The sequence below is a fragment of the Gekko japonicus genome, unplaced genomic scaffold, assembly GCF_001447785.1.
Source record: "Gekko japonicus isolate JY-2015 unplaced genomic scaffold, Gekko_japonicus_V1.1 scaffold75, whole genome shotgun sequence".
In the NCBI taxonomy this organism is placed as follows: Eukaryota; Metazoa; Chordata; class Lepidosauria; order Squamata; family Gekkonidae; genus Gekko; species Gekko japonicus.
Genome location: NW_015173124.1, coordinates 1,712,813 through 1,735,017, shown reverse-complemented (window position 1 = coordinate 1,735,017; position 22,205 = coordinate 1,712,813). Strand labels below are relative to the sequence as shown.

Here is a 22,205-nt window from a genome sequence, read left to right as displayed (position 1 = left end):
CAAGAATATGTGAATAAACTGTTGGAGACGGCTGAAAATGACAAACTGTCATCGTTGATGAGAGGGACAACAGACCCAACATTTCAAAAGACGTGGAAAAAACTGTATGACTGGTATAATATAAATGCATAGTTTAAAGTAATGACATTTTTGGTATTATTAATCTCTTTTAGTTTAATAGAAACTATGGTAAAAATATAAGAGTATACAGAAACTTAAGCAAACCTATAGAAAGTGATTTAAGAAAATTTTTAAATATGGTAATAGAGTAATAAGAAAATATACTGATCTCCTTGTATGTCTTATGTATGTAAGTGGTTGTTTGTTTATATGTTGTATGTATGTGTATAATATGAAAAATAATAAAAGTGTACCTATGGGTACTTTAAAAAACAACAACAACAATTTCCCCCTATTTTACCCATATGAGTAATGGCATTGGAAACCTCCATCATGCACTTTTCTCACAACTTGCTATAAGCATAAGTTGTCAGAATATCGGAAAGTGACAAGAAGAATCAGAGGACTAAGTACTTTAGTAAATCAGGAATGCTCAATATTTAGGTATTCTTTATACTTGTTCTCTGATTAGGTCGTGTGTCCACATTTGTCTTGCAATATTTAAGTATGCCAGGCAAAAATGAACAGATGTTACAGTGCCCTGATGTAAGGAAAAAACCCTGAACTTTCTCCTAATAAAAAGAAACAGGTCTGGATTGTTTGAAAACAAACATATCCTTTTCTCCCATTTGTCTGCACTTAGCTTTTGCTGCACCTGAAACAGTAAAGGGATAAAACTGATGCTCTTCAAATAGCTGTATTGAGCCAGGAATGTGCCCATCTTCCTTATTTACCTCCTGCAGTTCTGAGGGGGCCATTATTAAAAAAGCCATCTGAAGAGTTGTGGCGTCTCCGGCTTACTCCAAAGCGGACTTCTCCTCGAGGAAGATGTTCTCCGTGCTTCTCAAAGGTGGATCCAGAGGCCTATAAATGAAGATTGCAAAGGGGTAACTGTGTTAGGCTGTTGTAGTAAAATAAAACAAAAGTCCAGTGGTACCTTATCACTATGAGTTTTTGTGAGCCACAGTTCACTTCTTCAGATATCCTATATCTGTCTGAAGAAATGAACTGTGACTCTCAAACGCTTATTGAAATAAAGGTGAAATAAAGGTCTTTAAAGGTGCCTCTTGACTGGTTTTATTTTGTCTTGACTTCACAAGTGTTATCAGGACCTTAACAAACTACACTGCTTTGACTGAAAGCAATGTTAAAAGTGATCATCCCATATGGCAAAATAACCCTTACTAGAAAATTAAGTTATGTCCCAACTTCAATAATAATTTTGCAGCGCTGTAGAATATTTTTTTTCAGAATTCTTAGAACTCACTGTAATAAACGGATGTTCCTTTGCTGTAATTACAATGTAGTGTATTGATTACAGTATATTGATCAGCCACAAGTAATCGCCGGGAGCTATTTTGGATAGATGTAAAAAACTTGCCCCTCCTCAACTAAAAAAGATAGCCCAAGACAGATACTTTTTTCATATTAAGAAAGTGACTTAGGACTAGGGGTGTGCAATTTTTAAAAAACAGGTATTTTTTAGTTCGGGTCTACTGGACCCAAACGTTTTTCGGTATTTTCAAAAAATCCCGGATCCCAATACCAGTACTGGATTTTTCAGAAATCCAGAATTTTTCAGGTCCAACAGTCTCAAGAAGAAAAATACTGGATTAAAAAAAAAAAAAACCAAAAAAACCCCAGCCCGATCCTGGGGCTGGCTTGGCTTCTCCTGCAGCATGGTTTAAACCATGCTGCAGGAGAAGCTAGCCCCAGGAACGCATGCAGTAGGGAGGTCTCTCCCCACCACACACAGATCCTGGGGCTCAGCTGGCTTCTCCTACAGCTGATCCTGGCTGGGCTCACTTCTCATGCAGTCTGGTTTAAACCAGGCTGCAGGAGAAGGGAGCCCCAGGAGCTCCTGTGCCATGTGAAGTAGATTGCTCCATGCGGCATAGGTGATCCTGGCTGGGCTTGCTTCTTCTGCTCCCATCCTCCATTGTTTTCAGTGGAGGAGAAAAGAAAGCATTTAATGGGATCGTGGTCTCTTTAAATGCCTTCTGCAAGCTGCAAGCCTGAGAGTGAACTCCGAAGGCATTTAAAGGGCTTGCAGTTCCTTTAAATGCACTTTAACTGTGGAATTTTTCAGGCTCAGCCATTTCGGATAGCCAAATAAATACTAGCTATCTATATCTGGTTGGAAAAAATATCCAGAAAATACCAGTAAAGTATTTTTCGGGGTGGGGGGTGCAGTTGCAGCTTGGATAGACCAAATACATGCCCTACTTAGGACTGGTTCACAGGGCTACAATATAATATGACTATGTGTCTGTGTCAGTGGGCCAATGATCTAAACAGACAAATGGTTAACTCAAAATTAATACACTAATGTAGCCAGTTCATCAACAGCCATGTAATCAAGACAGATGGAACCAAGTGATTTACAAGCCTGTGATTTACCAACCCATTAGAGACAAGTTTTTGAAAAAGACTTTTGGGGGGAAGACTTCTGGGAGTCCTGTGTATACCCTACCACTTCATGTGGGTAAGGTGTCATTTCCCCATGTTCATCTACATCACTGCAGCTCTTTCTGACCCCTGGAATGATCAGTCCCAGGATCATGTGCGTGGAGTAACAGCCCAACCTTCATGGGTGTTTCTTGGTCCAGATCCTGCAACTGCAGGAGTGATCTTTTTGTGGCTTGGAGAGAGCAGCAGCAATGGAGCAGAGCACAGGAAATCTCCATGTCCCTCCTGCACAGAGACTGTTATGTATATCTTCTCACACAGGTCTTCCAAAAGTCTCTCATCTGGGTTTAAACCCACTTAACTTGGTAATGTTATAATATCTGGTATTCCTAGACCATTCACCAGCCCCCCAGCCATACATCCTTGAGATCATTTACAGCAGAATTAACAGTATAATCTGTTTTGTGAGAGTACATAGTACATCACATAGGAATGACTTCACTTTTAAACTGCAGTAATAAAAAGTACACAATCTGCATGCTAGAGATCAATAAATTCTTGAAGGAGAAATCTTCATGTATGTTCTCTTATGCTCATGGAAACAAAAAGCACGCGACTTCCCTCTTCAGAACAAAATTTCTAACCTTCTGGGTTGTTGAACATAAAAAACCATTTTATCAATTGGTTTCCCAGATGTTTGATAAGACTGGATATTCATGACAGCTTGTCAAATAATGCAATTTTTATTATTTTTAAAATGCAAACATTCAAAGTCTAAGAAACATTAACTATTAAAGTAGACACAAAGTAGCAAATGGGTCATGGGCTCCAGTAGCAACTCTGTGCTACTCTCTCTGTGTACACTGCCAATTAACTTCTGTTTAGATCCCCCCCAAAAGACATAAACACATCTCCCTATCTATAGTTCTATGTAAGAGTGCCATTTAAGCATTTCATAATCTACAGGGTTTCCCCTAGGGTTGACCCAAGAAATATTACTTACCTTTGCAGACTGTGGTGTAGAGAAGTTAAGCCAGGCAGGAACAAAGTCATGCTGCGCCATTTAGGTCCAGTGTCTTCCTTCAATAAAGCGAGGCATCAAACCTCGTGGCCAGGACCTAGGAGAAGAACACCCCCATATATCTACTGTTAGTCTTCCCAAAGGCAAAATACAGAAGAAGCCATCCTGGGTCTGCTCTTAACAACCTGGAAAAAGTAACTTGGCATCTAATAATCAATGAAATAGCACAAATCAAATCCAAAGTGCTGCAACTTTTTAGCTCCTCTGCTGCCACCCTTTAGATCCGATGACTCCTGACTGAGCTCCTTCAGCAGCTGCAATTCTTGCTGGAGGAAGAGGAGGAGGAGGAGGAGGAGGAGGAAGAGGAGGAAGAAGAGATTGGATTTATACCCCGCCCTTCACTACCCAAAGGAGTCTCAGAGTGGCTTACAAACTCCTTTCCCTTCCCCTCCCCACAACAGACACCCTGTGAGGTCAGTGGAGCTGAGAGAGCTCTGACAGAAACTGCTCTTTTTCAAGAACAGCTGTGCCAGAACTATGGCTTGCCCAAGGTCATCCAGCAGGTGCAAGTGGAGGAGTGGGGAATCAAACCCGGTTCTCCCAGATTAGAGTCTGCGCACTTCTACACCAAAGTGGCTCTCACACCAAACGGGCTCTCAAATAACTTTCCTCCTCTCCAGTATTTTAATATTCTACTGTCAGGTCTCTTTCTCAATGACATTTTGACAGTTACTGTCATACAAGTCATTCACTTTCATGAGTTAGGTGGGTAAGAATGGTATATAGATGCCCTAGTCTTGTCATTAGCAGCCCTCCTTTCACAAGCCAAATTACACCTAAATGACAATATGGGGAGACAGACTGACCCACAACAACTTACCTAGTTTGGCCTCTGCAGTCCACTCCTGTAACTTTTAATGCTTCTCTTGGACCTCCAGATTCCGTCTTTCTCCAGGGTGTACCTATGCCAGCTCTGTGGCAATGCCAAGTCCCAAAGGATGCACAAGAAGCCGCACTTCGTGCTGACTGCACACCTCCCCCCTTTAGCTGCTCATTTTAATAGCTCTTGGTACTCACAGGAGAAATTATATATATACATACATCTACAAGGTCGTGAGCATTTTTGAAAGCCACAACCACGTTCACCTCATTAAACTTATTGCTGTGGACACAATACTATGTAACTCAACTATTACATTACAAATGTAGTTGTCAGATCTGGACAACATTCAGAAAAACACCATAGTTAATGGTGAATTCCACAAATCCACTCTGTTGTTCATCTTCTGCAGCAAATCAGACTGAAATGGGAGAGGGAAGAATGAGAAAGGGCAACTGGAACCTGAAAAGTCTTCCAAATGCTGAAGCTACAGATTTAACACTTGCTCCTAGAAATCTTAAAATGCAAGACTCATCTCCACCACTTTACAGTGGCTAAAAGGTTGCGCTAATGTTCTAAGTGTGTTTTGAAAGGCTTTTTACGTTGGCTAACTCTTAAGTTTCCTTGCTGAGAAACAAAAGCAACTTGATGAAGATCTGAGATCACAATGATTTCTGTCTTTCTACCGTTGCCATTTATGCATTCAGTTAAACAAAGGAAAAATTAAAGGATCTGCAAAACAAATTCCCTCTAAATCGTGCTTTTTTATAAAAAGGAAAAGATGGCTGTTTTATAAAGGAGTGTTCACATCCAAATGATGGTCTTCCAACAAAATTCCATGAAGTACACTCTGAAAGCAAGAGAAAGGAAAAATATCCATCAATGTATAGAAAAAGGCAGTGATGTGGTTTGGACAATTTTCTACAGAAAAATTCTGAGTTCTATGAACACATTGTTTCACAAAATTAATTAGTAACTATATGAACAGACTTCCTGTCAAACTGGGCAGTTTCAAAGCTGTAATTAGTTTTTCCCAGATGCCTAATCCTAGGAAATAGATATATTAAATCTCTCAAACACACCCATTCCACTCAAATGCAGCAAGAAATCAACTGGTTCAGAAATTAATTCATCCACCATCACTGGATAAAGTTCACATATAAACAATGATAACCTCATGCATATGCATTTTATGTCATACAACAAAAAATTCTGATGCAAAATGATAAATAATCTTTGTACTTTTAATCGAGACAGACTATAATAAAAGCATTGTTAAATATGCTAGGTGCCACAGTGAAATTTCTAGGCGCCTTGAATACCTGGTGCCTGGGATTTGCCAGACCCTGGCTCAAGGTATATTTGCAAGTGCTACACCACTTTCTAGAACTGAAAAATCAATACTAGAAAGCAGCCCTCCTGTAACTTATGTTACCCCTTATCACAGTCTTTTAGATTAAGAATGCAACTAAATTAAAACAATCGATGTCGAAGACATGACTGAGAGTGAAATAGGGATTTTTTTTAGAGCAGTACACTTTTATATTCAGCAAAAACTTAAGTGGCCTCATCTATAAAGTATTTAGTCAGTGTTCTGCACACAGAGAACAACTTCCCCACCTCCTTCTTCCTATGGCAGCTCAACATTGTTTATTAGACTGCCAAGCTAAAGTATCTAACAAATTAGATACAAGGAGGGGATTGTATTTATACCTGGTTCTCCCAGATTAGAGTCCACGCACTTAACCACTACACCAAACTGGCTCTCACACCAAACTGAGGGGAACAATTTAGAAACCCCGTGTCTCTACAGGATTCTCAAACAATCAGGACTAGAGCTGGCCAGGCACAACCCTACCTTCCACATAACAATCAAGTGCTATCAACATATATTTCTCCTAGAGTATAGTCAGTTCTCATTGGGCCACTGAAGGATTTGTTTCCTGCTAGATAATATTCAGTGTCATTTTTTTGCATAACCCGAAGAACCCAAGTATGTAGAAATCCTTAACCTGCCTGTGAGTGGCTCAGTTTTATCCCTTTCATGACTGATAATCTAATTCTAAGAACGTTCCTGTACCTTCAAGAAGTCTTCCAAGGCAAAAGCAGATGCAAGGTTTTGTATTACCTTTCTGAAATATATCCATGCATGGAGATGATCCCTTAGTATGTATACAATAAAGGCAGTCTCTAGTTCAGAAGACGCTAGAGAAAGCTTCAGATTTCATTATCTGCTGAAAACACTCTTGCTACTAAAATGCCTATAATTAAGGAACCTTAGCAGCTATTAAAACCATGACTAATCTCCACCAGGTTACCGATGCACACCTCAAAACGACAGCATATTACTAAGGATGCAACTCATTTTAGATCAAAACCAGGTCTTGCTATTTAACTTCTGCAGAAATTACAAGTCTCTAACAACAAAGCTAAGGTTACAAGGAGGCTTGACATCTGCCAAAGCAGAATTTAAGGTTTCCTGCACAACACAGATATTAATTCTTCACTTTTATTTAACAACTAAATTTCACTTTGGAAAGTCCAAGCACTTTCTCTCAAATATATCATATAGCACACAATATTTCCTTGAAGCCAAAGAATAAGACAAAGACATATATGGGATAACTTCCTGACCTGTCTGGACAACAACTTCCTTCATCAAATGGGGGAGGAAGCTACAAGGGACTCAGCCATACTTGACTTAATATTGACCAACAGGCAAGAGATGGTAGATGGAGTGAAGGTGGTGGGGACCTTAGGGGGAAGTGACCATGTCCTGCTAGAATTCCTTTTGCTGTGGGGGACCCAAGGAAGTTCGTGACCACATGTGTAAGTTAGATTTCAGTAAGGCAAACTTTAATAAACTCAGAGATATGATAAGAATCATTCCATGAGCAAGACTGCTAGAAGGGAAAGGAGCAAGTGAAGGGTGGACTCTCCTAAAACAAAAGCTCTTGCAAGCTCATGCTGTCACTATTCCAACAAGAAGGAAACATGATAGGGGATCCAAGAAGCCAGTGTGGATGAACAGAGAACTGTGTGATGTGTTACGGGAGAAAAACAAAATGTTCAAGAAATAGAGGCAGGGACATACCTCTAAAGAAGAGTATCTGTGGGTTACTAGGCACTATTTTGCCTCAGTTTTTCCCCTGAAGAACAGGCTCATCTAGAGATGGTAGTAGGCAAGTCACAGCATCTGGGCTGCTGGTTGACATGGACAGAGGTAGTTGAGAAGCACCTGGCTGCATTGAATGAGTACAAATCCCCAGGGCCAGATGGTATGCACCCAAGAATGTTGAAAGAACTTTCTAGAGAGCTTCCAGAGCCTTTGTCCATCATCTTCCAGACCTCTTGGAGGATGGGAGATGTGCCACAAGACTGGAGGAGGGCAGATGTTATCCCAATTTTCAAAAAAAGGGAGGAGGAATGACCCAGGAAACTACAGGCCAGTCAGTCTGACCTCTGTCCTAGGGAAGATAGTGGAGCAGATTTTAAAGGGATCAATCTGCAGCCATCTAAAGGACAACTTGGTGATCTAAGGAAGTCAACACAGATTTGTCCTCAACAGGTTCTGCCAGACCAACCTCATTTCCTTCTCTGATTGAGTGACAAGCTTACTGGATCAAAGTAATGCTGTTGATGTTGTTTACCTGGATTTCAGTAAAGCTTTTGACAAGGTTCCCCATGATGTCCTGATGGGTAAACTAAAGGACTGTGGACTGGGCTGTAGGACAGTTAGGTGGATAGGGAACTAGTTGGAGAACCGCACTCAGAGAGTAGTTGTCAATGACACTTCATCAGAATGGAGGGAGGTGTCCAGTGGGGTGCCACAGGGCTCGATTCTGGGCCCAGTACTTTTCAATATTTTTATTAATGATCTGGATGAGGGTGTGGAGGGGCTACTCATTAAATCTGCAGATGACACTGAATTGGGAGGAGCAGTGAACACAACAGAAGCCAGAGATAGAATTCAACGAGATCTGAACATGGTGGGAAAGTGGGCGGACGTGAACAACGTGCAATTTAATAGGGATAAGTGCTGAGTTCTACATCTGGGTAGCAAAAATGAGGAACATGCATACTGGATGGGGGATACACTTCTGAGCAGCAGAGTGTGTGAACAAGATATTGGGGTAAGGGTGGACTGAAAGTTAAATATGTCCGTGTGATGCTGCGATAAAAAAGGCTAATGCAATCTTGGGGTGTATCAACAGAGGCACAACATCCAAATCACAAGATGTCATCGTCCTGCTGTACACTGCATTGGTCAGGCCGCACCTGGAGAATTGTGTGCAGCTCTGGAGTGGGTACAGAGGAGAGGAACAAGGATGATCATGGTCTGGAGACCAAGCCCTATGAGGAAAGGCTGAGGGACTTGGGAATGTTTGGTCTGGCGATTGAGGGGGGACATGAATGCTCTCTTTAAGTATTTAAAGGGTTGTCACTTAGAGGAGGGCAGGGAGCTGTTCCTGTTGGCAGCAGAGGATAGCACTGGAAATAATGGGTTTAAATTAAGGGCAGAAAAGTATCACCTGGATTTTAGGGAAAACGTTTTTACAGAATTATAAAGGAAACAAACCACAGCCCCTACTGACAGGCCACCAGAAGCATGTTAGAAAAGCTCTGCTTTACAGAGTTTCTGAAACTTTCTCAGGAAGCTTGTTCCTCAGCCCAGGTGCAGCCATGGAGCCTGAGCAATGACAGTTCTTACTAACCTGTGTAGAGGAACAAAGAGTAATCAATCCCTTATTTGACAATCGGAGTGGCTGATGGGTGAAGGTGGGCCCACAGATACGAGGGCCCCAAGTCATGAAATGCTTTAAAGGTTAGCAGAGTATCTTAAATTGAGCTTGGAAGCAAACTGGCAGCCTGTGTAGCTATCGATAAGCATTTTCTATAAGCAGAAATAATTTACAAAAGGTCACAGGTTAGATCCTGTGAAAATAAACAGAAAAGAGGAGGGAAGAGAATTCCAACTCAGAACAGATTAGGTAACCAAAAGGTTGAAACACCCCCCCACTTATATGTAAGAGCAATCACTGTCAATAAAAAAGCTAAAATTATAATCCAGAAGCTTTAATCAAATTACAAATAGTAAAATTGCACTTATATACATGGGAATGTCACACAGTTGCAAGCATCATTCTAATAACCAGGTACATTTATAAATTGCATAAAATGTATGTAAACCAAACAAAACCAAAATGCACTTTGTTTTTGTTTGGTGTACATGTATTCTTTGCGATCTGTAAACGTACCTAGTCATAAGAATTATGCTTGTAACTGTGTGACATTCTACTGTATGTAAGTGCAATTTTCCTATTTGTAATTTGATTAAAACTTTCGTATTATAATCTTAGCTTTTTATCAACAGTGATAACTCTATGCTTAAGGTTTTTTCAGCCTTTGGTACCTACACAGGTTGAATCCTAACATTTTGCTCTTGTCATTCATCCAGCCTTTTGCTGATGCTAAATGTATTTGTATCAAGGCAAAAGAATCTTGTACCAGAGATGCTATGCTGAAAGAATGTGCAGGTGCCAATGGAGCAAAATAGTAGGATCCAACCCCACGGGGTTTTCTAATGTTAAGAAAAGTATCTCCAATCACTTCTCATCAGTCTGGAAGAGTACTGGATTCTCTGCAACACTACCTTCCGCAGCCAATAAAAGACTCATACAGATGGAGGACCTGAGCTGAATACCCCTTTGAAGTATATGTCATTTTTTAAAAGTAAGCTGAATTTTTCAGGACTATTCTTGTGTGTTACAGGTAAGATCTCCAGCAATTATCTCCATTTTTATGCCAGATTATGAAATAATTTAAGATGAGGATTGCAAAACACATTAAAAGTTATTCATCATTACAAGACCTCAGAAGAAAGGGAAATTCCTGGAAAAGCAGATAAACTAGGTGACAAATGGTACCTTTTTTCCAGCATCATATGGCACAGTTGTTCCATTTGTTAGACTCAGCCAACCCAGCCATACTAATTCATGCTACAGTAAGTGCAGGACTGAACTAATGGAACATGCTGTACATGTAGCTTCCCCTAAAAGACAACATGAGAGCTACCCAATTGGAGCAGAGTGCAACAGCTTAAGCATTTTGAATTAAGCATTTTAAATATACCACCCCAAATTTAAGATTGATAATTAAAAATACATTCAATTTTATTGACAAGGAAAAAAGATGTGCCAACGATAAACTACAAATCTTAGTCTTGTAAACTTCCTAGGAACACTTGTTGAGAAGTGGCAAAGTTTCACCATTTCATTTTGGAATATGCCTGTGTGACGGACTGCACTTCTTAAAAGTTTAGAAGTGTCATACAAACAGCTAAAGCACCATGAAGGGTTAATTCTTCACAGAAACAGAGGGCCTCAAGTGACAGGCTGCTCCAAGCAATCTGATTGGTTAGCATTAACTGAACAGAGAAAGTCTTGAGAGAGCTGCATGCAGAGAAGCGAGTCAGATTTCTGCCTTGACTGAGTGGAGTATGGACAGTCTGATTTCAGCCTTAGCTGAGAGTTTAACACAGAGAACTGGAGGAAAGTTGGCAAGGAAGTTTGGGAAGTAGGCAAAGACTCCCATACAGGCCAAAGAAAGGAAATAGATCTTCTAATGAGAGGAGAATTTCCCTACCTAGTCAAATAGGGAATTAGCTCTGAAGAGTGGAGAGACCCCTGGTCTGGTTAGAAACTGCCTTTAGAGATCTTAAGAGGTAGTTAAAAACTCAAGACAAGTACTGCTGTTTCAAGAGAATGGGATTGGGTACTGGAAAGAGGGTACTGTAAAGAGTGTGCCAGCCTTCTGGAAACCAAAAGAGTTTGAGAATACTCAAAGAAAGTGCACTAAACTGTTTTGAGAAAAAACAGGAACAAAGGTCTCTCAACATGAAGATTTATGTTACCATGAAAAGCTTAAGAAACTCTCATTAGCCTGAAACAGAAGGACTAAAGTCTGTGCATGTACTGCTTTTACCTCAGAGTTATCTATATTGAATTATCTCAGAAATTTTACCCGATTTCCCATGTTGAATAAAATATTTTGTTAATTTGGAATATACAAACTTCTTGAGTGCTATTTAAGTCGTATAAGTTAAAGGGGGCTTCCATTCCTTCCCTCAGGTTCCTGGGCTGAGCAAACAGCCAAAATATACTGTGACAGGGTGGGACAGCCAGAATTCTTCAGGAAAGAAGAAAACAGACAACTAGGGTGGTTCAGTCACAAGAGGGAAAGAAAAATGGGAGGGAAAATGTTGCCTCTGAGGGACAGAAGAGGACGGGGGCGTCATAGCCTGTTTTTAATTTTGTACTTTTAATACCTGGCTCTTTCCCACTTGTATAGGCTCTACCAAAACCAACATGTACTAGGGCTTGTTTTAGAGGTGCTGCACTCATAGAAAAGTGGTGTTATGTAGCTGGAAAATCAAAGATCCACCAACATTCAGCCTTGGTTAAACAAGCGTTAGACTTGGCTTCCTGCAAAATGAGGCAAGCTTCAGAAACTGAAAGTTCAGAAACTATTCTTAGCTTTAGATTAGCTATTTCCTAAAACCGCCACACACACACACACCCGCAATATGGCACCAATTGAAACCTTCCCTGGCGTCTGTCAAGTGTCTTTAGAAAGTAGTTGAGACTTTATGCCCAGCAGGGTTTCTGACTGGCTGTGGAGATTATTTATAAGGAAGTTGTTTCAGTGGCAGCTGCCATGACAGTGCTGATTTTATTCTCTCACTCCCCTTACCCCAGGCCTTGACAAATTTTCTTTGGCTCTAGGAGCCAGTCCAAAAATGTAGGACCCAGACTCATTTTTCAGTATTCATGCTTTTGTATTTTTATGACCAAAAGTTCTAAATATTACTACCACAAAAATGTAATCGTAACTTCTTCAGTTTCTCATAACGTTACAAAAGCTATGACAAAATTTATTTACATTATTATAATCTGTTTTACTCACAAGGACTCATAGCAGAATTCACATGAATCAGTACAATCAACAAAATGGGACATTCAATAAACAATGCATTAGGATTGTAGAAGTCTGAAACCACCAGAAAAAAACTAAAGTGTAGTATAAGTATTAACATGACACATTAAGCAGCACAGAAGTTACATACTAGGGCCCTGACTAGAGATGTGAAGGCCCGGAAAAAACTTTTCTGTTTTTTTGCCTGAAGCCTTTTTTAGTTTTTCCCGAAAAATTGGAAAAATTGAAAAAAAGAAAAGGAAAGGAAAAATTGATTATGGAACGTTTTATTTTAACATGACGAATAAAATATTTTAAGACAAATATGTGACTTAATTACAAGTGGCAGGTATAAGTTAAGGGGATGATTATCTGCTGCTGACAATGTGGGTGAAGCACATCTGGCCTTGTTACAATAGGCAAAATAACTTTCAGTGCTACCACCAGTGCTATCCTCCGGTAATATAATTCTATTTTGGTCGTGGACTCCCCTGAACATTCCAACACGCTCCAAAATCAGTTCGCTCTCTGATCTGTCTTTCAGAGGGTCTCCCTATCCACTGGCTGCTTTGCCTGAGTCCTGCCTCCAACATTCTAAACAGTTTGCTCTTCCTCTCCCCCCCACAGCCAGTCAGAACACAGATCTCCAGGTGAGGGCTAAAGATCACTCAGAATTACAACTGCTTTCCAGATGGCAGAGATCAGTTCTCCTGGAGAAAATGGTGGACTCTGTGTCTTTATATCCTGCTGAGATGGCCCCTGTATGACAGCCAATGTGACGTAGCATTCAGGGCTTCAGCTATTAAAACTGATGTCCAGATGACCCAGATCAGTTCTCTTGGAGACAATGGCTGCTTTGGGTACTAGATTCTATGGCATTATACCCTGCTGAGGTCCCTCCCCACCCAAAACCCTGCCCTCCCCAGGCTCGACCCCTCAAATCTACAGGTATTTCCCAACCCAGAGTTGGCAACCATGTAATTGGCTATGGAACCACATTCCAGACCCTTGGAACCCAGAAAACGTGGCACAGGAGGAGGTGCTTTTCTACCTTAGCTGTGACTGCATAGCACCAAATTAACATAAGCCAACCTCCAGGCGGCACCTGGGGGCCTCCAGCTATTAAAACTGATGTCCAGATGATCAAGATCAGTTCTCCTGGAGACAATGGCTGCTTTGGGCAGTGGATTCTATGGCATTATACCCTGCTGAGGTCCCTCCCCTCCCCAAACCCTGCCCTCCCCAGGCTCTACCCCTCAAATCTACAGGTATGTCCCAACCCAGAGTTGGCAACCGTGTAATCGGCTATGGAACTACTTTCCAGACCCTTGGAACCCAGAAAACATGGCACAGGAGGTGCTTTTCTACCTTAGCTGCCACTGCAATAACACCCCCCTCCCCCTCAAAAAATAAGTGAGAGGTGGAGAGAACCGTATCTGTTACCATGAGGCTGTCCTCCCATTCTGACCCACTTGGGGCAGCAAAATAACTTGAGACAGCCCTGCCTTATAGCTAAGCAGAAAAAAAGAAACATGGCTTGCCTCCCTCCATTTTCCACTTCCCTCTGCCATCCCACCAGCCACAGTCAGGACACTCATCTGGAGGTTCCTTCTAGATCTCGTTGTATTTCTTCCCACAACGGGCATTACTCCTAGTCAGTTATATAACAGCCAGTACCCAGGATAACACCTATACCGCAAACAGGAATTCAGCAAGGGAACATGCATGTGAAGAAGTGGCCATTCAGAAAGAGGCTACCTGAGTACTCAACTCATACTGATTTCTATGGAACCAATGAAAGTGAACAGGCTACAGCTGAGAGAGCAAAACTGTACCCTAGATACTGGAGTCATATGGCAGAGGAATACTAGATATTCATTTGATACTATTTGTCCTTGGTATGCCAACTTGAGACTACCTTATTTTCTCAAACTTTAGAGGATTTTTTCCTGACACTTTGGTGGCCATTATTTACATTGGATTGCAAGTCTGGATAGATTTCAATTCATTTTTTATTTGCATCTTCTTAGAACCATTTCATTTTGCTTGCATTCTGGTTTTGTAAGCGTTCTTGAAGATTTTATACTAAAGAGGCACAGCACAAGTGGGTGGCTCAGCCTCAACCAACAGGCATCCTACAGGTGGTGACAGTGTAATATGCTTGTATGAAGAATGTAAAGGGATACTCTGAACCCTCCAGAGTCCCCTGCAATACATAAGCCTGGCACTTACACACACCAGTACGTGTGATAATGACAAACATTTCAATAATAGTTTTAAATTCTACCAGGGAACAGATGTAACGACTAGGACTTGCATTCATAGAAAAGCCTCAGGATCAGAGATGTCTGCAACATTCACAAAGAATATACATGCTTTTTCCATGTGAACAAACAATATTGTTGTAAAGTACATCAGAGTGAAGCAGGCCATTCTTGTTGTTCACAAGGCAACTTACAATAGTAAGTGTTTAACTGAAATCTGAACCTTGCTAAAGTCTAAGCCAGGGGTGGCCAAGCTCGCTTAACATAAGAGCCACATAGAATAAACGTTAGATGTTTGAGAGCCACAAGTTATGAACAAATATTACACAGATGTTTTTATTGAAAAAAATGCAAATTTGCCTTTTATTAACATTAAATGAGACTGCCAAAAATAAAAACAAAAGGGGTAAAAGCAGATATTGATAATATTTATTTACCCAATTATATGTATTTAACTTTAAATGTGTTCTTAAAGCTCCCTGCCCCCACTGCCATGCCAGCTTGGCCTGAAGGGATTTAAAGAGACGAATGCCTTCTCCAAGCCAGCGGGGGGTGGGGGGTGGGGACTTTGAGAATGCGTTTAAAGTTAATTTTATTTATTTTATTGGATTTCTATCCCGCCCTCCCCGTGGACGGGCTCAGGGTGGCTTACACTTAAGGCACTGTGTGCCATGATATATAAAAACAAGATAAAACAATCATACATTACAATTAAAGTGCTCAGAATAATGTCGGTCTTCCAGTCAAATTAAAGATGGTATACTGCAGATGGATCAGAGGTCCTGGTTCAGCCGAATCTGTCTTGTGGTTAAAGTTGCTTTCTTTCTCTGCTCCCCCCCCCCATACTCCAAGCCTACCCAGGGAGAGGAACACTGGCTGGGGACGGAAAGATCGATCAAGGAGGCATGCCTCCCCTTCACTTTCCCAGCTGTCCCGCCGGGAGCTGCACAATATGTGTGAAAGAGCCGCAGTTTGGCCACCAGTGGTCTAAGCTCTTGGTTCCTGGACTCACATAATTTAAGTAACATCCTTCACATTATGTTTATGAACTGCAAATGGTGCTTACCACTGCAATAGGTATATTCATCCTTAAACAAAGTCAAAGGTAACTAAGGCTGCGGTCACACGGAGCATTCGCCACGCTAAAGCGACGGAAGACAGGCGGAGTTTCCGGGCACGATCTCACCGGCACATCTGGGAAGCGTAGCACTTCCGTGGCTCAACCGAGGCTTCCCGCCGAAAACACGCAGCAAAAAACGAGTACCTTGGAGGGACTAGTTTCCGGAAACTGTGGGGCAAGGGCAGGCATCTGATCGCGTTTCCGGAGGCATCCGGCGCCCGCCCATGTCCCCTTGCAAACAAGGGTTTTTTCCCCCCACAGTCTCTGTGGATGCGCACAAGCACCCAACGGAGCATGCGCAGTCGTGGTGTACACACAAAAACCCCAACCAGTTTGCCGCACCGCGCGCTTCTGTTTTGCGCTCGGGATTGTCCTGCGATCGGCAACTCTCCCTACCCACGGAACCTCCACGGTACCTCCACGGGAGGTCTGATCACGTAACCGCGCGTTAGTTTGCCCCGGGGCAAACTGTCATGCTTCCACCCCGCAGTTTCCTGCCCGTGTGACCGGGGCCCTAATTTCATCATTTAAATTAGCTGTGGTTTAAATTGCATTAAACTGGTTGCTATTACATTACAAATACAGTAGAGTCTCAGCACCTGGTACTAACTCATTAAATGTCTGAAGCAGTGAAAAGGTTTTTTTAAGCAGCACATTAAATTTCAAGTAAATATAGTCAGCTTATGTGTTTCAAGTTACTCTGGGCAGCAACAGTGTGTGTGTGTGTGTGAAGAATTATACCTTGCTAACTGAAAGCAAACCATTACACACAACTAAGCAATCTTTTGTATACAGCTACATCTGAACCTGAATTACTACTTTCAAGATTTACACACAACTGAGGAAAATATTAAGAGATACAGCTACACCAGAAATTAAGCCAATTAAAGCTATATTAATTACCTGCAACACTACATACTTTTAAAAATTCTAAACCAAGAAGAATACAGCAAGCAAAACCCTTGTTCAGGATGATTAAATTAATGATTCTTTTCATTCTTCATACACCAGTGGCCTGGTGTTTCCACACTACTTTATTTTGAATGAAGTAATCTGTATATTTTGTATCAACCGTCTCCTTGATTCCAATAATATACACATAAATTATAAGTATTGGATATTTCTGCTTGAGTTGTTTAAGAGGATGCCATACTATCACCTGAACATTATCAAAACAGTGCACAATTCCTCCGCCTCCAGTCATGTAAAGGTATTCTAGAGTTTCCCCCTGGCTTTGCATCTTACAGAAAGTTGTTCTTTTGCACTTCCCTGCCGCTATAGTGATAATACAATTTCAGAAGTTATACAAGTTCAGAACCTCTTTATACAAGTTCTCCGTCCTGTTCCTTTCACAGCTTAACTCTTCCCCTTACAGTACACTATAGGAGTTCAAGAATACTTAGTAAACTGAAGTTACTGGACATTTAACAAGAGTGGCCAACACAGCAGAAATTGATATCTTCTATATTTCAGACTCAGCATATGCCTAAATATGAGGTCTTAAATGTTAGTACTTCCACCATTGGATCAGTTCAATCACCAAAGGAAAACTGTTTACAGTTTCATAAAGCCCACTGAGAACTATGGGTGGAAGCTACCACTTAAATGCTAAGTCTACACTTATTCTATCCCTGCAATGTATTTATTCTTAACACCAACTATGGGAAAGTTCTCTATAATATTACCACAACTATTACTCAATATGTCAAAAGCGGCTGCAAAAAAGTAGTTCAGGCTGTGTACCTAGACAGGAAAAGGCATAACCATTTCTAACTGCCTACCCAGGTCCCACAACTTCCCATCCAGCCCAGGCCCCCTGCAAATTTTTTTTTTTTTTGTGCTGCAGTACACAGCCACGCTGCACCATCGCCCTCATTGAGCCTGCCTACTGGAGCCGAGCCTGCCTGCTGGAGTCCCACCCCTGCCCTCACCCTGCGACCTCGCTGGCCAGCCCCACCCTCCAATCCCATGCCACTGAATGGGACGCCGCCAGACAGGGCACAGGAATGAAGCAAAGTGGTGGGGGCAGTGGGGTGGTCAGTCCAGCACCCCGTCTCCTGGTTTTCATCTGCGTTGTGAATTGCAGTGTGACGATGACCACAGTGGCATGGCTCCCTCCCCACCTGCATTGTGCCCCCAACTTAAAAAATCCTGGCTACACCCCTGTGCCTACCTCAGAAAAAGCCAGTCTTGAAATTATTAACTGTGTATACCCGACTGTGCTTTCTACTATAGCTGCTAAAAACCTGGCCTTGTAAAGGTCAATGTGAAGTTATTTAAATATTAAGTATTTCTGCCTACTTTCCCCCAAAACTCACGTAGAAAGAGAGAGTGTATGTGTATGTGTGTGTGCGCGTGCGCCAAGAGTAGTATTGACTACTATTATACATATTAATCAATACCCTAGAACCTTGGAAGAGAACCTTGGCTTCTCTTCCAACACTTGCATTGAGTGCTACAGAACCATGGTCTATTTCTTTTGTTTCTTCCAATACCAAATATTTTTGCTACCCAACTAGAATTGGAAATTTTCATAATTCCCCCTCTTATGGAACCCCAAAACACTGTCTGAAATGCTGTTACTGCAGGATGGGGGACCCCACTGAATAGCTTAGAACAGTGATGGCGAACCTTTTAGAGACCGAGTGCCCAAACTGCGACCCAAAACCCACTTATTTATTGCAAAGTGCCAACATGGCAATTTAACCTGAATACTGAGGTTTTACTTTAGAAAAAACAACTCATACATTAACTTAAGATGATCCAAACAAAGTAAGGAAAGCAATCCCAAATGCTTTTATTTACTTAAAATTATTTCGCAGAGAATTCAACACTTTAATGATGGTCTGCGCCTGGCTGGGGCGATGGCACATGTGCCCACAGAGAGGGCTCTGAGTGCCACCTCTGGCACCCGTGCCATAGGTTCGCCACCACTGGCTTAGAATGAGAGGTACTGCAGGCAAAGAGGAATCAGCAAAAAGTTACCCCATTTTTCTTGTACCTGGGGAAATTCTACAGGATCCAATGCCATTTTTTAAAAAAAACTATTTGTGCCCCACACTATCTACCAGTTTGATACCAAAGGCACCTGGGCAAAGTGGAGATTTTCTTCCCCGCAAATAGAAATTCAACATAGTCTACTGGAAGGGTCAAAGTTCCTAACATAGTGAAGGACTGAGAAAAGTGTATACTTACTGTTCTTGCATAGGGAAGAAAAAAAATTAAAGAACTGTCAGTTCTTCAAAGGTGAGGTTCACAATCCCTAAAAAAATTCAAATACATTTATTAAGCATATTTTCATTCCACCCTTCCACCAAGGAGCTCTGGGTGTGATAGGTGATTCTCTCCTTCTCCATTTTATCCTAACAACCCTGTAAAGTAGGTTAGGCTGTAAGAGAATGTCTAGCTCAAGGTCATCCAGTCAATTTCATGGCAAGCAAGGGGTTGAACCCTGGTCATCCTGAGCCACCATTCTAACCATTTCAAGAGATAAACATTGTAACAGATAGGGCAACTGATGAAAACAGTAATAAAGCCACAAAAGACAGAGCCACCATATTCTATAATCGGCATTTAAAAACTGAGAATTATACATTCTTGATAAAGCCCAAACAGCAAAAAGTAGCAGCAATTTTTAAACCAACCCATACACCATGGTCTTAAATTTTCAGAGTCATGCTAAGAAGGAGGCGTAGGGAGTTCCCAAGTCCCAGTGCCTCCACTAAGAAGATCCATTCAAAAGAGCCACCAAATCTTCCCCAGTGGCAGAACACAGAGATGTAGCTTTCCAGATCAATTAAGAGCATGGGTAGGTTCATATGGGAAATGAAATATTCTGAACTTCTAGATACCAGCACAAATGTTTGATGCATACCAGACTTCATGGCTTTCCAAGCGCTCTCTTTTAATTAATATGAACAAAACACTTCCAAGAAGTTCTTTTAAAAAACAAAACAGAACAATCCTAAACAGATCTACTCAGAAATGTCCAATTTTATTCAGTGGGCTTTTATTCTCAGTAAAGTATTCTTAGTATTACAGCCTGCACTGTTGAAAGCAGCAGGAAACATTACAAGTGGATTATTTTAAAAGCTAATGGTACATTTCAGTGAAATACTTATTTTGACAATTTTACTTCTACTTACACCTTTAATTGCAAAGTATGAAAACAAATACAGAAATTAAAATGTTTTAAAACAAATACATATCTCATGAAATTCCCCCAGGCATATTTTACTATTGTTTAGCAGGAAGTTTTATGCACCTTATGCAGTACTCCCTACTATGAACACAAGACAAATTTCATTTAATGTTAATTAGGAAAAGGATTTATGAAGACATCACACTGACACTTATTAAAAATGTATTGGTAGAAATATGCATCATCCCAAAACCAATCAGTCTGATTTTTATTTTTTGCCACCAAGTTACAGCCAACTTATGGCGACCCCATGGAGTTTTCAAGGCAAGGAACTAACTTGAGGTGTTTTACCATTGCTGCCTCTGCCTAGAAACCCTAAACTTCCTTGGTGGTCTCCCAAACAAGTACTAACAAGAGCTGACCCTACTTAAACTTCTGAGATCTGACTAGCCTGAACTATCCAGATCAGGGCTCACTCTGAATTAGTAAATAACCAAAAGTCACTAAGAATGGCTCACATGCACATGTTCACTTTCCCTGACAAAGATAACCTAAGAACACAAAGCAGAGATACTATAGTGAGGCCCCGGTCACACGGGCCGGAAAACGCGGGGAGGAGGCGTGGCGATTTGTGGCATTGCAATTAGCCACACGACAACGCGATCAGACGTGGCAGCGGCAACCCACGGTTCTGGCCCTTGGCATGTGCGCTGCAACAAAGACGGCTGGAGAGAAAAGCCACGCCGGCGTGATCACACCAAGGGAGTCCGGAAGCAGCCCGTGGCAAACCGTTTGCTACTACCTTTGAGGAGGTTTTTTTAATCGCACATTTTTGGCGGCATACCACGGGTTGGCCACGGGTGCACTCCACTTGCCAGATGTTGTGGTGTGATCACACCCAGAAAATCCGCCATCCAATCGTGGCTCTCCCACGGCAAATTTGCCGTGTGAACGGGGCCCGAGTCTCTTCTTGAATTTCAAGCAACTTCTTGATCCAGCATATAGACAAGCATGAAGCACAAAACACTTTATTTTCATACAAAAGCATACACCCAGTATCAAGCAGCACTAGTATCACTAGACAATTGGGATTTCACACACACAATCACAACAAAAGAGACAGTCTAAGAGAAAGTGTCTTGTGTCTTTAACAGAGACTTAATTTGTGGGATAGCCAGTTGAAACTTTTCATGGTACCTTTCCAAGAGAGCCAACATGGTGCAGTGATTACTGCAGTCAAACTAGCATCTGGGAGATCCAAGCTTGAATCTCCACTTTGCCATGAAAGCTTGCTGGGTGATCTGTCCAGTCACTCTCAGCCTAGCCTACCATACAAGGTTTGTTGTGAGGATAATACACAGAAGGGGAGAATGTAAGCTACTTTGGGTCCCCACTGGGGAGGAAAGTAGGTTATAAATTAAATAAATAAATTGACATAAGGCCTCCATTATAGGTACATGGTTTTTTCTCTAGCAAGGACATATCTTTAGAGAACACATTTTTGTGATCAAAAACTTCAGCATCATAAAATAAAACTCATCCATTCCAAATATTTAAAGTGTTTGATTTATGCTCTCCTTCAAATACTGCTTCCAAGCCACCACCATCCTCCCTCAGCTGCTGAGTAAGAACAACTATGCTGTATAACTTTAAGGGCAGTCTATATGTACTCCACATTTATACAGGGAGGAAAGAATAAGCACGAAGACATCGAGCAACCAGGTTTTGCACTTCTAAAGGAAAGTGAAAACTGCTTCAAAAACAGCGTATCAATAACCCTATCACGTGTTGAGTCCACAACAAATTGTGCCACCACAAATCAGCACCCACCCTCTCGAAATACTGCGTTTACCCATAACACCAACAAAAAAAAGCCCCACCCCTTTTCGGCCAGCAGCAAACTTCCCTATCCCATCCGTTCAGTCCGAAACAACCCCGTCCCACCACAGCTCTCTCTTTACCCCGTATTTGTTGCGATAACTTTCTCCACGCCCCTCCCTCCACTCCATCACCTAGAATCAATGTTACTGCTTACTCTCTCCCGTACAAACATCTATTTACCTTTCAAATCTAAATCCAGTCCACCCTGATCTCCCAACCCACACCTCAACTTCGTACTCCGAGGCCTACCTTAGCCTCCTTCCTCTATGCTTTCTCCCCAGCCCAGATGACCCGCCAACACATGCCTCCCGTCTACTGGACTCCCAACAGCATCCCCTTCTCCTCCAGTCCCCCCACTTCCCCTCGCACACAGCCCAGACAGGTCCTCAAGCCCC

General features: G+C 41.7%; 1 protein-coding gene across 2 annotated transcripts in view; it reads right to left on the bottom strand.

Moving 5' to 3' along the window:
* GPBP1L1 (GC-rich promoter binding protein 1-like 1) overlaps positions 1 to 22,205 on the bottom strand; it is a 47,329-nt gene that overhangs the window by 24,755 nt on the left and 369 nt on the right. The window contains exons 2-5 of one of the 2 annotated variants that reach the window (XM_015421954.1): positions 18,984 to 19,050; positions 4,431 to 5,280; positions 3,533 to 3,647; positions 855 to 984 (exon numbers count right to left, since the gene is read on the bottom strand). In XM_015421954.1, coding sequence (XP_015277440.1) covers positions 855 to 984; positions 3,533 to 3,592 — 190 coding nt within the window. In that variant the 5' untranslated portion in view covers positions 3,593 to 3,647; positions 4,431 to 5,280; positions 18,984 to 19,050. The remainder of the gene's footprint in view (positions 1 to 854; positions 985 to 3,532; positions 3,648 to 4,430; positions 5,281 to 18,983; positions 19,051 to 22,205) is intronic. The other variant, XM_015421955.1, reaches the window with a different exon arrangement.